This window comes from Barbatula barbatula (genome assembly GCF_947034865.1).
Source record: "Barbatula barbatula genome assembly, chromosome: 6".
Lineage (NCBI taxonomy): Eukaryota > Metazoa > Chordata > Actinopteri > Cypriniformes > Nemacheilidae > Barbatula > Barbatula barbatula.
This window is the reverse complement of record NC_136765.1, coordinates 6,784,475-6,798,164: the sequence shown is the minus strand read 5'-3', so window position 1 is coordinate 6,798,164 and position 13,690 is coordinate 6,784,475. Positions and strand designations below refer to the sequence as shown.

At 36.8% G+C, this 13,690-nt stretch overlaps 1 protein-coding gene across 3 annotated transcripts; it reads left to right on the top strand.

Moving 5' to 3' along the window:
* The first annotated feature begins 1,801 nt into the window (after positions 1-1,801).
* On the top strand, positions 1,802-12,555 carry fosl2 (FOS like 2, AP-1 transcription factor subunit). 3 transcript variants are annotated; one of them, XM_079458857.1, is made up of 5 exons: positions 1,802-1,976; positions 2,299-2,391; positions 5,052-5,306; positions 5,419-5,526; positions 9,654-12,075. In XM_079458857.1, exons 3-5 carry the CDS (start codon positions 5,067-5,069, stop codon positions 10,194-10,196), a joined length of 891 nt encoding a protein of 296 aa, XP_079314983.1. In that variant the 5' UTR covers positions 1,802-1,976; positions 2,299-2,391; positions 5,052-5,066; the 3' UTR covers positions 10,197-12,075. The 3 variants fall into 3 exon arrangements, with proteins under 3 accessions (XP_079314983.1, XP_079314982.1, XP_079314984.1); XM_079458856.1 differs by having other exon boundaries at positions 1,817-1,976; positions 2,179-2,391; positions 9,654-12,555; XM_079458858.1 differs by having other exon boundaries at positions 1,817-1,980; positions 9,654-11,710.
* Positions 12,556-13,690: the final 1,135 nt, after the last annotated feature.

Below are 13,690 nucleotides of genomic sequence, written 5' to 3'. Positions count from 1 at the left end.
TAGCCATAGCGGGTCTATTGAGATTACCAGATTAACATGTGAATGTCTCATATATAAACTAGATTAAGGAATTTATCCATTTATCAGCAGTGGTCACACATTGTCTTGTAAATAAGGTAATGTGCTTTTATTTATTTATTTATTTTTGTTGTTTAAATAATAGGCACAGTGTTTTATTGTATTAATTTATTTTGGGAAGAAAGATTTTAGCTGATAATTATCACACTGTGTGCTGAAAAATACTAATGCTAACGGCGAGGTTTACTGTGACCACAATGACATCTTATTGTAGCTGTAAGTCTTTAAGGAATACATTATACAGATAGCTAAAGAAAATCTAGGAGTAACATTTATATTTTTATGATTATACGTACGGGTCTTAACCCGTTTTGACCTGCGCTTTTGCGCACTGCAGTGGTGCAGCGTGTTTTACTATCTCCTTAGCTATTTATGGCAGGTATTGATTTAGTAAGATTGAAGATCTCGGCGTGAATTCGCAGTGTGACCGTTATAATTTTGTCCCTACTTAGATCTGTGCCGAGTGACGTGCACGGTCACAGAGAACGCGCGTCACTCATGTTCTTGTTCTTTTCCATAATTCGTTGCATCAGATCAGATGGCAGACAAAAGCACACATACTGGCGTAAAATAACAAGTATTATAGTTTGATCTGTTACGTATTTGATTATTTGATAGTCTTATCAAATTATCAATTGTTATAAGACAAATAAGATTGTTATTTTGTTGTATTTATTTACCCATTTAGGTATTTCTTCTGTGTATACAATCAGAACGTTACGCACGGTCGATAATTACTGGGGGGACTCTAGCTTGGGACATACTTTATATTTTAAATCACAGATGAAGAAATTGCTCCTTTAGAATGTATGAAATGTGTATATAAGTAGGCTACATATCTGGAGGCATTTTCATGGATATAAGATGGAAATCTAAATTTTGAAGTGGACTTCCGTTCCCCTCTGCTCATGTATTGCCTGTACCTACAACAGTAAGCAGTGTGTCTAGACCTGCCTGCTATAAGTAAATCCTGAGCATCAGCGTTCCCTAGTTTGCATTTAGATTGACCTTCTATCTTCCAGATCCTATACCGTGAACTGGACCCCCTACTGGCGACATCTATCTGTTTTCTGAGCCATAATGATAAGCGTGATTAAATCTGGAGTCAACATTTTTTAAGATTCTTTATGAAACAAACATTACCAATAGGGAAAATAAATATTGTAATGTAATTCAAAAGAAATATTCAAAAAACGTTAAAAAAGGGCATGCATGCAAATTCAAAAAAGCACTTTGCACAGGACAGCAGAGCAGCTTTCCGCTTTCTATTGCCTTCACATCCACACGATCTCGCGCGTTCTGCGCACTCGGGACCCCAGAGCATGTGCCCACAGACCACTTCGTAAAAATGAAAGGTGAGGAAAGAAGGGAGGGAATCCCTGACGCGTCTTTACCATGCCTTTACCAAGGAAACCCATGCGCGTGTGCTCTGACGCAACTGCCCATTTTTGGAAACATGCGTCAATGGTCGAAACCAAACAAGAACTGGGGGTGAACTTGAAAGCGAGCATGTCTAAAACAAACGGAAGAATATTAAAACAAGTTTTCTTCGCCAAATATAATGAATATGGGCCTTTACTCTCTGATATCTGCATTTTATTTTCACTGCTTATTAAACTCTAACATAATATATAACAACTTACATTTTCAAAACCCCTATTAAGGTGTGAGACGTGTTAGTGCTGTGACGAGTGGACTGTAGTTGGCGTTGATAAGCGGAGCTGCGATGTAGAGTAGTGCCATTGAAGTGAGTCATCTGTGCGACCCGCAGAAGTAACACCGAACTTCACTTATTCGCCAAAATCAGTTCAACAAAATCCAGAGCGGTACACTCATCGTTGCCGTGAGTCACTGCTATAGGGACAGAACTAAACCTGGGAGAGTTCACTTGAAGAACAGTAGGTGCTTCACAGAATTTTCCCCATTTTTTTCTGGGGTCTTATCTATAATGATATTTCATTAGTTTTGCAACAGGAGTATCTATTTTTTGGACTATGTAAGAGACAATTAAGGGCATTGGCTTCTCCTATAAAATTATATTACTGTACCTGGACATTACATACATCGTTCATTAAAACGTATTTTGGATATTGTTTTCAGAGTATAGATATAAAGGAACCGCTTTGCTTGGAAGTGCTTTTTTGCGACTGAAGATACTCGTTCGGGATTTCGTTGTCAACCTTCTGAAATTTCCTCCTCTTTCCCTGGATCATGTACCAGGATTACACCGGGACATACGACACATCATCCCGCGGCAGCAGCAGCTCACCGGCGCAACCAGACACCAGCCCCATCATTGCCTCCACCTACCAGGTACTTATGTCCCAGAAATGTTTTATGTATACAACCCTAACGACTTAACGTTGCTTATCCACAGCGTATTCTAACTGTATGTACTATATACATTACACGTAAACTACAATTTAGAGCCTACTTATCCTGCGTAATTAATAATTATTTACAGCAGTAGGCTATATGTAACTACGCGCGACACAATAGAATTACACATAGGCTTTGCGTCTTAACGCAAATACACAGTAGCAGGAGTAGCTATCGGAGTGACTGGATTTCGCTTTCTGACTTTGATTTGGGTAGAGGAAGCTACACAAATGTTGCGCTTGAAGACTGGGCATATGATGAATAAATGCAGTCTGTATGCACAACATTTTCATTTCATTTTATCAGAAAATTGTTTCAAAAGTGCATAGAGGACGCATATTTAAAAGGTTTTTGAATCTTCGCACAATATGTACAATCCTGAATCCTGCTCTCTTAACGAATGATTTCCAGAGGTGATTTTCCTTTTCGCAACCTATCACTTTGTTGCGATAAAGCACATGTTGGCCCTCCATAGCATGCTTCCGTGGAATCAGACATTACGGCAGATAAAGGTGGCAGTAGCGTGGGTGGTGTACGTAATGTAAAATAACCAATGGAGAATGCGCACTTAGTGGCCACAGGATGTCACACTTCCGGTACTGTCATATCACACTTTATTAAACTTAAAAAAATGTGCAGTAACAATTTGTTTGTATGTATGAACACATTTTACTTTGGCCATAGTTGTGTTAATTGGGGGGAAAATCCAGACTTTACATTGTTTTTGACAGAAGTATAATAGACATAATCGATTAGACATTTTTCAATATTTCTTAAATCAGTCATCGATAATGATGTGAAAAAAGCCATTTAAAACTTGTTAACACTTAGTTTGTTTTAGTAAGGTATTCCTTATGCTTTAATAATGCCTTATGAGACAGTCTAGATATCAGTGGTTGAAATATATGGGAACAGGGTCAATTTAGCAAACATACAGTGGTATTTTAATCTCATATGGTGTGCATAACAGTCTAGTCATAAATCACCTAACACAATTTCTTGCTGATTTGCAGTTTTTTTAACTCCTGGTCCATGTGTTGTTTTGACTCCAATTATGGGGAATGTGGGGAAATTTCAGATATTTCAGAAGAAGAGCAAAAACAACGCTTCGAGAATTAAAGGCAGGCAATGTTAGAATGATAATTTTCCCTGCGAGGTAGATTCAGACAAGTGCGCATTCGCATGGTCAAAGAATAAAACCCCTAGGCTAATGAAAATAAAATATTTATGCGAGACTTTTTGGCGTAACATTTTCCAGTATTTTTCATCATCTTGCCAATTGTTTTTTATTTTCGTAATATGTATGGATATGTTTTAACAACACCACATTTCCCGAAACTCGTTCGCCTGCAGCCTCTATGATTTGCGGTAAACATTCTCCGTCAAACGAAGTCAGTTTCCCGTTAAACTCCCAGCAGGAATGTGTAAAGGGCCTGGAATTTGGTGGATGGAATGTGCTGGCACGGAATCCTTGTTCAGTGTCCCAGAAGACTGGAAGGGACGAAGCAGCTCTATAACGTGATTCAGCGTTTATTAAACTAATAATGTTTATAAAAGTGTATTGTGTAGCCTAATATTTTGTAGTACGTTTTTTACAGTTCTTACGTATTTTAATATGATTTTTATTACCAACGTGTAGGCTAATGATAATATTTTAAGCATTTTATAAATAATATGAATTCATGTAAAAATTTGAAATTCACAACAACAAAATCACAAATCTAGAAATGTTTGATACACATATATTTTTGTAATACAGCCTATACTATTATTGTGTAATATCATATAAATGGAGCCTGCAGTATAAAAGTGCCCTCACTGTAAGAAAAAATTATTAAGTCAAAACAATGGAAGCATATTCAGTAATTACCCTTTTAAAAAGTTTCTAGTTTTTTTCTAACTAAAACCATAAGACAACCTCAAAAGTTAAAAGGTTGTATTGACAAAACAAATACAAACTACACCTGAAAAGTTAACATTTTAACATAAAGGCATTGTTTGATCTATTTTGGTAGTTGTATAATGATCAATAAATAACAATACAAATATGTAATTAATTATCTTTCTTATTGTGTTCTTTGTAAATAATATTGTCCTCAATATATAAAAAAGGAAATACTAATCTGTAAAAATTCCTATACACTGTGACTTTGTGGTCAATTGCATCACAGAGGCTATTATCTGGTTGGCTTGTTTCGGGGTATTATCTGGTTGGCTTGTTTCAGGGCGGGCTGTGGGCTTTCCGATGATTCACAATGTGTGTCACCCTTTCGCTCTGGGGTTCAAGCAGTCAAGAGGGCAAAGTAGAAGATAGCATATAGAATTTGATTCATTAGTCTGCAGATCTGTAAAATGGCTAAAAAGTGGGTGGCAACGGGGACCATATTAGCGAGAACAAAAAAAATTATCTTGTTTAATGTATGTTGAAGGTCTACAATTCACCCTTTCCTTAAATATGTAAATATTTGTTCTGGTCAGGCACTTATTACAATGAGAAAATAGCAATAAGAAAGAAAAGATAGAAAGGAAGAGATGTCATAAAAATGATTTCTGTTTATTTTCTTTTTTTGTTCTGTTTTTCCTTTTCTTCACAGAAGTACAGAGTAGATATGCCTGGCTCTAGCAGTGCCTTCATTCCAACTATTAATGCCATAACTACCAGTCAGGACCTGCAATGGATGGTTCAGCCCACAGTAATCACATCTATGTCTAATCCATACTCCCGGCCTCATCCATATGGTCTGTCCGTGTCTAGTGGCCCAAGTCTCCTTGGCCATACAGCCCTCACACGACCGGGGGTCATCCGATCCATTGGCGATGCCCGGGGGCGACGCAAGAGAGACGAGCAGGTTGAGATGCATGGAAACAACACCAAACCATTTTAATCCATATATAGAGCATGCTCTCAAAACGTTTACTGCTTATCAGTTTATAGTGCTCACCCCTCTTTTTTATCTGCAGCTCACTCCAGAGGAAGAGGAAAAACGAAGAGTTAGGCGAGAAAGAAACAAGCTAGCTGCAGCAAAATGTCGAAACCGGAGAAGAGAACTGACTGAAATGCTCCAAGGGGTAGGTTTTCAAATGCTTTTAAAAATAAACTGAGGTAACACTTTATAATACTGTTTACTTAATAGGTTTTAATTAATACTGCATCATTACTTATACCTAATAGAAAAGATTCACTTATCTGTAGGGAACAGCACACTGGTGTTTAACTAATTCATTAATACATTCTGAATGCTTTATGTCTCCTGCACAAGAATAACTAAGATTCATTTTAAATAATGATCTATTAAATACCCACTGACAGCTACTAAAAATAATTATGCCATAAACTGGTTATATATAATATTGATTACTATTAAATATACAAATTCAAGATGTTGACTATTTTATCAATTTAAATAAACTAATCACTAGCTAACTTACCTCCAAAATATCTGACATATCTCTCCTTGTTGCTTATTTTAAGGACAATAGCTGAAGTTTTTCTTCTCATTAATTTCCATTACTATGTATTACTCTGTTCTTACTGAATTATTTTGTTAAAATCATAGTGTGACACAAAGGCGGAGACGGTCGAATCCATTTGCAGATGTTTATTAAGGTTAAGACCAACTGAGAACAAGATAGCTCAAAAGACGTCAAGGGTAATCCAGAATCAAAATCAATCCAGCAATAGACAGAGGCAGGCAGCAAAGGTTCACAAAAACGAGTTCAAAGTCCAGGGTCAAATACACGAGATGAGGACAAAGCACTGCGTAACAAGCAATACCAACTGAGACAGCAGTTTGGCAACACAATACTTCACAAAGGGAACAGAACAGAGCAGTCCAGATAAAGGGTAGTTGAGGGTGCACATGTGAGACTGATGAAACTATAATGAGGTGATCAGGAATGACGCGCACCATGGATAATGGGATATGCAGTCCTAGTATGCAGGAGAGAGGGACCTAATGACACCAGGAGGAGGCGTTGTTGTGCGTTCTGTGACACATAGGTACTTTTTAGTAATTACTCAGGTCTAACCACATCAGTATTAAGTTATTACTTATGATCTGGAACAGTATTATAAAGTGAAAAACATGGTAACTTTTTAGTAATTACTCTGGTCTTTCTTAGCACATCAGTATTAATTATTAATGATCCGGAACAGTATTATAATGTGAAAACCACGATCACCTGTTCATATAAAAGTCATTCTGGAGTATAGGGAATTAAAATTTAAACCACAAGTATAACCAATAAATTAAACATTATTGTAAAAAGGCTTGAAGTAACTAACAGTCCACACACACACACACACACACACACACACCTGAACAGAGCTGACTTTTTATGGACACAATTGAAAGCACAACAGATTGATTTGTTTTGAATCCATTTAATAACAAGTGTCACAGTATTGAGAATTCTACGAAATTCTCGAAATAATTAGTAATAATTAGTTGAAAGTATTCAAATAATTAATTCTAATACCAAACAAGTTCCTTTAATAGGCTGTTTAGTGGCAATATTAATGAGTTAGATAATGGAGAGTTATTGTGTAGTTCTGCAGGAGACATACAGCATTTAGTTATTATTAATGACTATTAAATAAGTAATAATTAATTTATTCTTACTTACTTTGAACATCAGTGTGCTGTTACTTATTGGTTTCTTTCTTCCATATTAGTTATCAGTAATGACTACAGTGTTAATGCAGCACTAACCATTTGTTCTGCATTGGTATCTGCATAACTACCTGTTAAGTATGAAACAGTATTATAAGGTGTTACCGAAACATCTTCTAACAATATATATGCACAAAGGAAACATGTATCTTCTAATTGTCTTGGGACGCCAACACCTGTAAGATTGCGTTTTTCCATCTTAAAAATATATCTAAATTACGTCACATGCTGTCATCATCAGATGCGGAGAAGCTTATATATGCCTTTATGACATCAAGACTAGATTACTGTAATGCACTATTAGGTGGTTGCCCTGCAGGCCTATTACAAAAACTCCAACTGGTCCAAAATGCGGCAGCTCGAGTTCTTACACGTACAAAAAAGTATGAGCATATTAGCCCAGTTCTGTCAACCTTGCACTGGTTACCTATAAAGCATCGCATAAATTTTAAAATCTTGCTTATTACCTATAAAGCCTTAGCTCCTCACTACTTGAGAGAACTTCTTACGTATTATAGTCCATCACGTGCTCTACGCTCTCAGGCGTCAGGTCAGTTGGTAATACCTAGAATTTCAAAATCAAGTGCAGGCGGCAGATCCTTTTCTTATCTAGCGCCTAAACTTTGGAGCAGTCTTCCCTGCAATGTCCGGGAGGCGGACACACTCTGTCAATTTAAATCTAGACTAAAGACGCATCTTTTTAATCTTGCATACACTACATTATCATAATATATGTATTTCAAAGATCTAGGCTGTACTAGTTAGATCAACCGGAACCAGGGACACTTCCAATAACAACTGATGCATTTGTTGCATCAAAGAGTGCAGAACAGTACTCTACTCTCAGCCAGTCTTGTCTCATTGTTCCAAGGTTACAAGAGCGGAGCGGGCAGGGCGCAATCCATTCCTAGACCTGACAAATGCTGGACGAAGGAAGTGACGTCCCTACAAAACTTCAGCCACTATTAGATTATTAATGATAATTTTAAATCTATTTTTTTTATTTTTGCCTTGTTGTGCAAGCACTGTTGAGCTTGTGCAGAGGCTGCAGTTTTTGCCAGAGGGGAACTGGAATCCCCTGGTTAGGCCTGGTTTCCCTCCGAGGTTTTTTTTCTCCTCCAATGGAGTTTTGGGTTCATCGCCACCGTTTGCATACTGTTTTGCACTGTTTTGCCTAGCCGGGGGGGCTGCTAGAATTTGGTAGTCTTATTTAATTAACACTGCATATAGGAATTTATTGTGTGTCTGATATTTGACCTGTGTTTTGAATTCCATAACCTTTTATGTTTTACTTATAGTCATCATTCTTGTACAGCTGCTTTGTAACAATGAAAATTGTAAAAAGCGCTATATAAATAAAGCTGACTTGACTTGACTTGACTCCTTTTCAGATTAGGGTTAAAAACAAGATACAAAGGCAATTTTTACAAAAACAGAAGAGTAGTGTTGTCTGGCAGAAGTGGGAATGCCCCGAGTCCCAGACAATGCAGGCTATAATTGAACTACTTAGCTATTTAATGGCATCTCTCAGGATGTCAGACCTGAAGCATGAGGGAGGAATGTGCTACAGGGGGTTGGATTGAATCAAACGTCTGAAATTGTTTAAGGAGAAAACTGAAGCTAACCATCAAACCCCACTCACTGCTACCTTCCTTCTTCCTTTACCCCAGCCACCTAATTGCTCACCAAATAAGGAACTGTTGTCTATGTAGTACAACAATAACTTGTTGCTTTGTTTCAAAGTATGCATTATTTCAGTTTCTTTCTCAGTAATTGTAGGGTTTGTTTGGATTTTAGTTTCCTTTTTCCTCCTAGACACATTAATGAGTCAAATAACTTTTATACCAGTACAGCTTGTCTTTGGTTGTCTAGTCACATTGTTGTGTCAGTGTTTATACTTAATGGGGTTTATACTTTCAATTATATGTTGAACATCACTAGAAGATACAACAGTGGTTTAAAAAAGTATTGTTTTTTTGTTGTGTTGCATCAGGCGTCACCATTTACAGGGGAATGTCAACAGCTTAAGTTGAACTTTGAAATAATTGCTTAGGTTGTTGTCTGGTTGCACCCTTTATGGTGCTAAACTACTCTTTGAGTTAGAATTAGGACAAGGTTCGGGAGTGGATGGTATACATTCGCCATCAGGCGTGCCTTAAAAATCAGTCTTTTCAGTCAGAATATCCATTATTACTTACTAAAAGAATAAAAATTGTTTAATAGTTTGTAGTTTATTATGAGTTATATCAAGACAATATACTTAAAAATACACATGATATGCTTGCTAAAACCTTCATAATTGCTTATTTGTGAAAAATCTAACCCTAAGTTTTAAGTTCAGCAAATAACTCGTCCTGCACTGTTGGTGTCACATTAAATTTGGGAGAGGTGTGCTTTTACTTTTTCTTTTACAAATTCTGGACAAAATCTTAAGGCCAGATAAACAAAGAGACTTGCAGGGGATTGCCTCTTTTGGAACTAAGTACTCTAATAACCACACATTTTTGTGTTTTTTTAATGCAGGAGACAGAGAAGTTAGAAGGAGAAAAGTCTGACCTGCAAAAAGAAATTGAGACACTCCAGAAGGAAAAGGACAAGTTAGAGTTTATGTTGGTGGCCCACAACCCTGTATGCAAGCTACCCCCTGAAGAACGACACCTGAGGTCTCACAGCCAGCAGTGTGCACCCCTTTCTGTCACCATGCGCTCCAACCTGGCTTCCCGAAGCCTACTGAACAGCCTCAGTCCCGTGGTGGTGAAGCAGGAGCCTTTGGAAGAAGATGAAGAAGAAGAGGGAAAAGTCCAGCATTCAGTCATCAAGCCAATCTGCCTAAGCAGTGGCATGTTTTGTTCTGATGGAGACAGTCTCAACACACCTGTGGTGGCTGCCTCCACACCTGTATCCACCCCCAGCAACCCCAGCCTCATATTCACTTACCCCAACATACTGGAACCGGAGAGCCCTTCACCATCATCAGAGTCCTGCTCCAAAGCACACCGACGTAGTAGTAGCAGTGGCGATCAGTCTTCAGATTCCCTCAATTCTCCTACCCTGCTGGCACTTTGAAGGAAAACTCTTAGGATCTCCCTAGCACTTTCAACTGGGATTTGAAGCTCTATGAAGCTTGAGAACTCTCAAGGGCTAATTTGCTCATTCCAATGTATCTAATGGGAGGAATTGTTTTTGTTTAAATGTATGCGAAAATTTCATACACTATTTCAGCTATGAATAGTTGTGAGGTTTTTTATTGAACACGAAATGAAAGCGGAGGAGGGATTGTATCATTCATCTTTAAAAAGACAAGTCAATGCAAAATAAAGCCATTGGCCACCTGTTCAAGTGCATGACAGGCTACTATTTACTGCAATCCTTCTGATTTAAAACAGAGAGCAGAATATTTAAAAAAATCGAATTGCTGGTAGGAACAGAATTCAACATTGGACACTACGCTAGATGACTGCCGCTAAAACATAATTGCCTTTGTACTTGTGACGAATATGTGTGGGAATATTGTCTCAATGTATTTTGTGTCCTGCTGTTTATACTGTTTAGGGTTCACTGGATGAACCTAAATGCCAGGTGTTAAATGAACCAAATTGTTTAATAAAAGACAGAACTTTGTTGATGTTTTGTACATGGGGCGCAAACAAAATTAGCCACATAGCTTTTGATATTTTAAGAAAAAGCACTCATCACCATTAGTGAACCAGGCGTTTTGTGAGACTTGACAAGAACTCAAATTAAATCAGAATAAATGAGTGTACACAAGGGAAACTCTGCCTATTTTACGTTCTGCCTCCAACCCTGACATGGCAATACTGCTTTTGTATTGGCGCACACTGTGGTTTTTAAATAAAAGATGAATATGTCTAGCTTTTATAATGTATAATTTTATTTCTGGATCGATTTGAACTGAAGTTTGAACTGAAATATATACCAGCCATATGAAAACCTCTCCCTGAAACACTGGTTGGCTGTACAGCTGCACTTGGGAACAGATGCACTTTTTTATCAACCTTACAATCAGATAAAATGCCATTCCTTACAAAGTCATATTAAAATGATACTTTGATGCAATACTATAGTTGAGTGCTTCGGACACTGAAAATACTAATTGCAATATTTCAAAATAAGTTCTTGAAAAATATTGTAAAAGGACAACTCAAGGTTGTTGTTTATTGTTACAGTCAGTCAATGACTGAGAACCAGTGGGAGTATTTTGTTGTACTGGATGCAGCAAAATGAAAAAACAAAATGCTGCTTGACTGGTTTTTGTTTGAAGGACTTCTATATTGGTTATTTATTGTCAGGAACTTTTCAAAGAGATACGGTTTCAGTGTTTGTTATATCAAACGTATGAGAGATTCATGTTGCAAACTACTTTAATACAAAAAAAAGAGAAAATGTCTGAGGACTGTGTTTTGTAAACTGTTTTCTGTCTGTCTGTGAACCCTGTGTAATTTAAACAAGCCATTTGTACAGCTTTTTTCATGTCCTTATTGTTTTAAAATGTTATCTTCTTAGAAATTGCTTTAACTGTTAAACTTAAAAGACAGAAAATAAACAAAACAGCAATATTTAAAGCAGTGTTTGTTCCTAATTTCAAATAATTATAATAAAAATATTTCCAAAGTGGTATTTTTGGATAGTTGTACACATGTACATGCAAAATGCATGGTTGGGTATGTTGGGTACATTGTGGTAATGTGTATGTTTCTGAGTTGGTAACAACATTTGAATGCACCTGCTTTGTTCATAATTATACTATTCATTTATAGTTTATGCATTTAATAATGTCAGTGATGCAGATATCATTTCACAGCTTTATTTGATCCATCTTTGAAGCAATGCAATGCTAATGACAAATACCCGGAACACAGAAAGACTTGTTTTGTAAAATACATAAAATATTATTTGATAATTATTAATAAAACATGTAAACACGCTTGTGTGACTTGTTTTGAAAACAATTAATCAAATATAAATCTACCAATAGTTCTTTCATCAGTGTTCATAAAACTATGCTTCTGCTCCAGTTCTTGCTATAAATACTCTGCAAGCTGCACTTCATGTAAAAATGTCAAACTTGTAGGCTACATTGAAATGCTAAGCTGCCTATTCTGTAGGTTTAGCGGATGTTAAGGTGGATGCTAATAATGCCCGAATAGTGACTGTTCCCATTTGGCAATCAAATGCATTAATTATTTTACTTTTACTTAAAATAAACCTATACATTCATATTAATGTCCAAACTCATGTTTTTGTTAAAGGTGCATTTAATTTTACGTGGACTGTTATGAAATAATTAATTTGCCATCTTGATGTTTTAGCTAAGAATCTAGTTAATTTTGAAATGGGCTGTTTTTGTGTATTGACCTGTGTGGAAATCTAATATTTTGAAATAAATATTTAACGTTTAAACATGTCTACACCGCGCATATTTTCTTGCGTGTCATGTACAGCTTAATGAAATAGGCTATTGTTTGCTTCTTTTGCCACAGAATAATCTACCACAGCACTGAAGAAATCGCAAATCACTTTGAATTGATTAACATGAATTTAGCTTCTCAGCACAACCACTGTTTATTTGCACACAGAAAATAAAACAAAAGCAGTATAAAAATTGTTGATTAATATTAATGCAAATAATTATGATGGGATTGACCTTCTCAGCATCATAACTGTTTTCACACTGAAAATTTGACGAAAGTAGTAAAAACTATTATGATATAATAATACAAATAACTACGATGGGACTTCGTAGACAAATTCTGACTGCATTGTTTTTGTGTTGATGAATCAATTGTGACCTATTCCTATTCCTACCTATACAGGCTATTACAGTAATAGTAATAAGACTATAGCAGTAACAAAAGGCATAATTTTTACAATTAAAAGACATTCGTAATTAGCTTCATAACAATAAACATAAATGCCGTAAACTTAAGAATGGTAAACACCCTTTACCTATTTTGTGTGCCCTGTTTACAACATGTTATTTGTCGGCCAAAACTGTAATGAATTGCTGTACTTGTTGTTTTCAGACAATACGTTGCATTGCATTGTGCTATACATTTGTGTGGCCTGCATGTGCTCCAAACCTTTCTACCTCTGTACAACCAGTATGTGCAAAATAGATTAAATTCGAAACTGTTTGAACTGTAATTTTATGATCTTCACGGAAACATGGCTACACAGCGGTGTACCTGACAATGCTATTGAGCTAGCGGGACGCCACACACTCCGGCGGATAGAATGGCAGATGGCTTCGGGAAGACCAGAGGTGGAGGATTGTGCATTTACATTAACAAAGCTTGTTGCACGAACTCTGTTATTGTTGAAAGACACTGCAAAGCTAACCCAGAGTGGTTAGATATAGTCTGATTACTGCATGTAACTGTGTAGCTTACATTCCCCCGGATGCTGATGCTAAGCTTGCTATGAATGAACTTCATGCGGCCATCAGTAAACAACAGACTGCCCACCCAGAAGCTGGTGGAGACTTAAATCATTCTAAGGTAAAGGCAGGGCTCCCCAAATTTTACCAGCAGGCTTTCTGT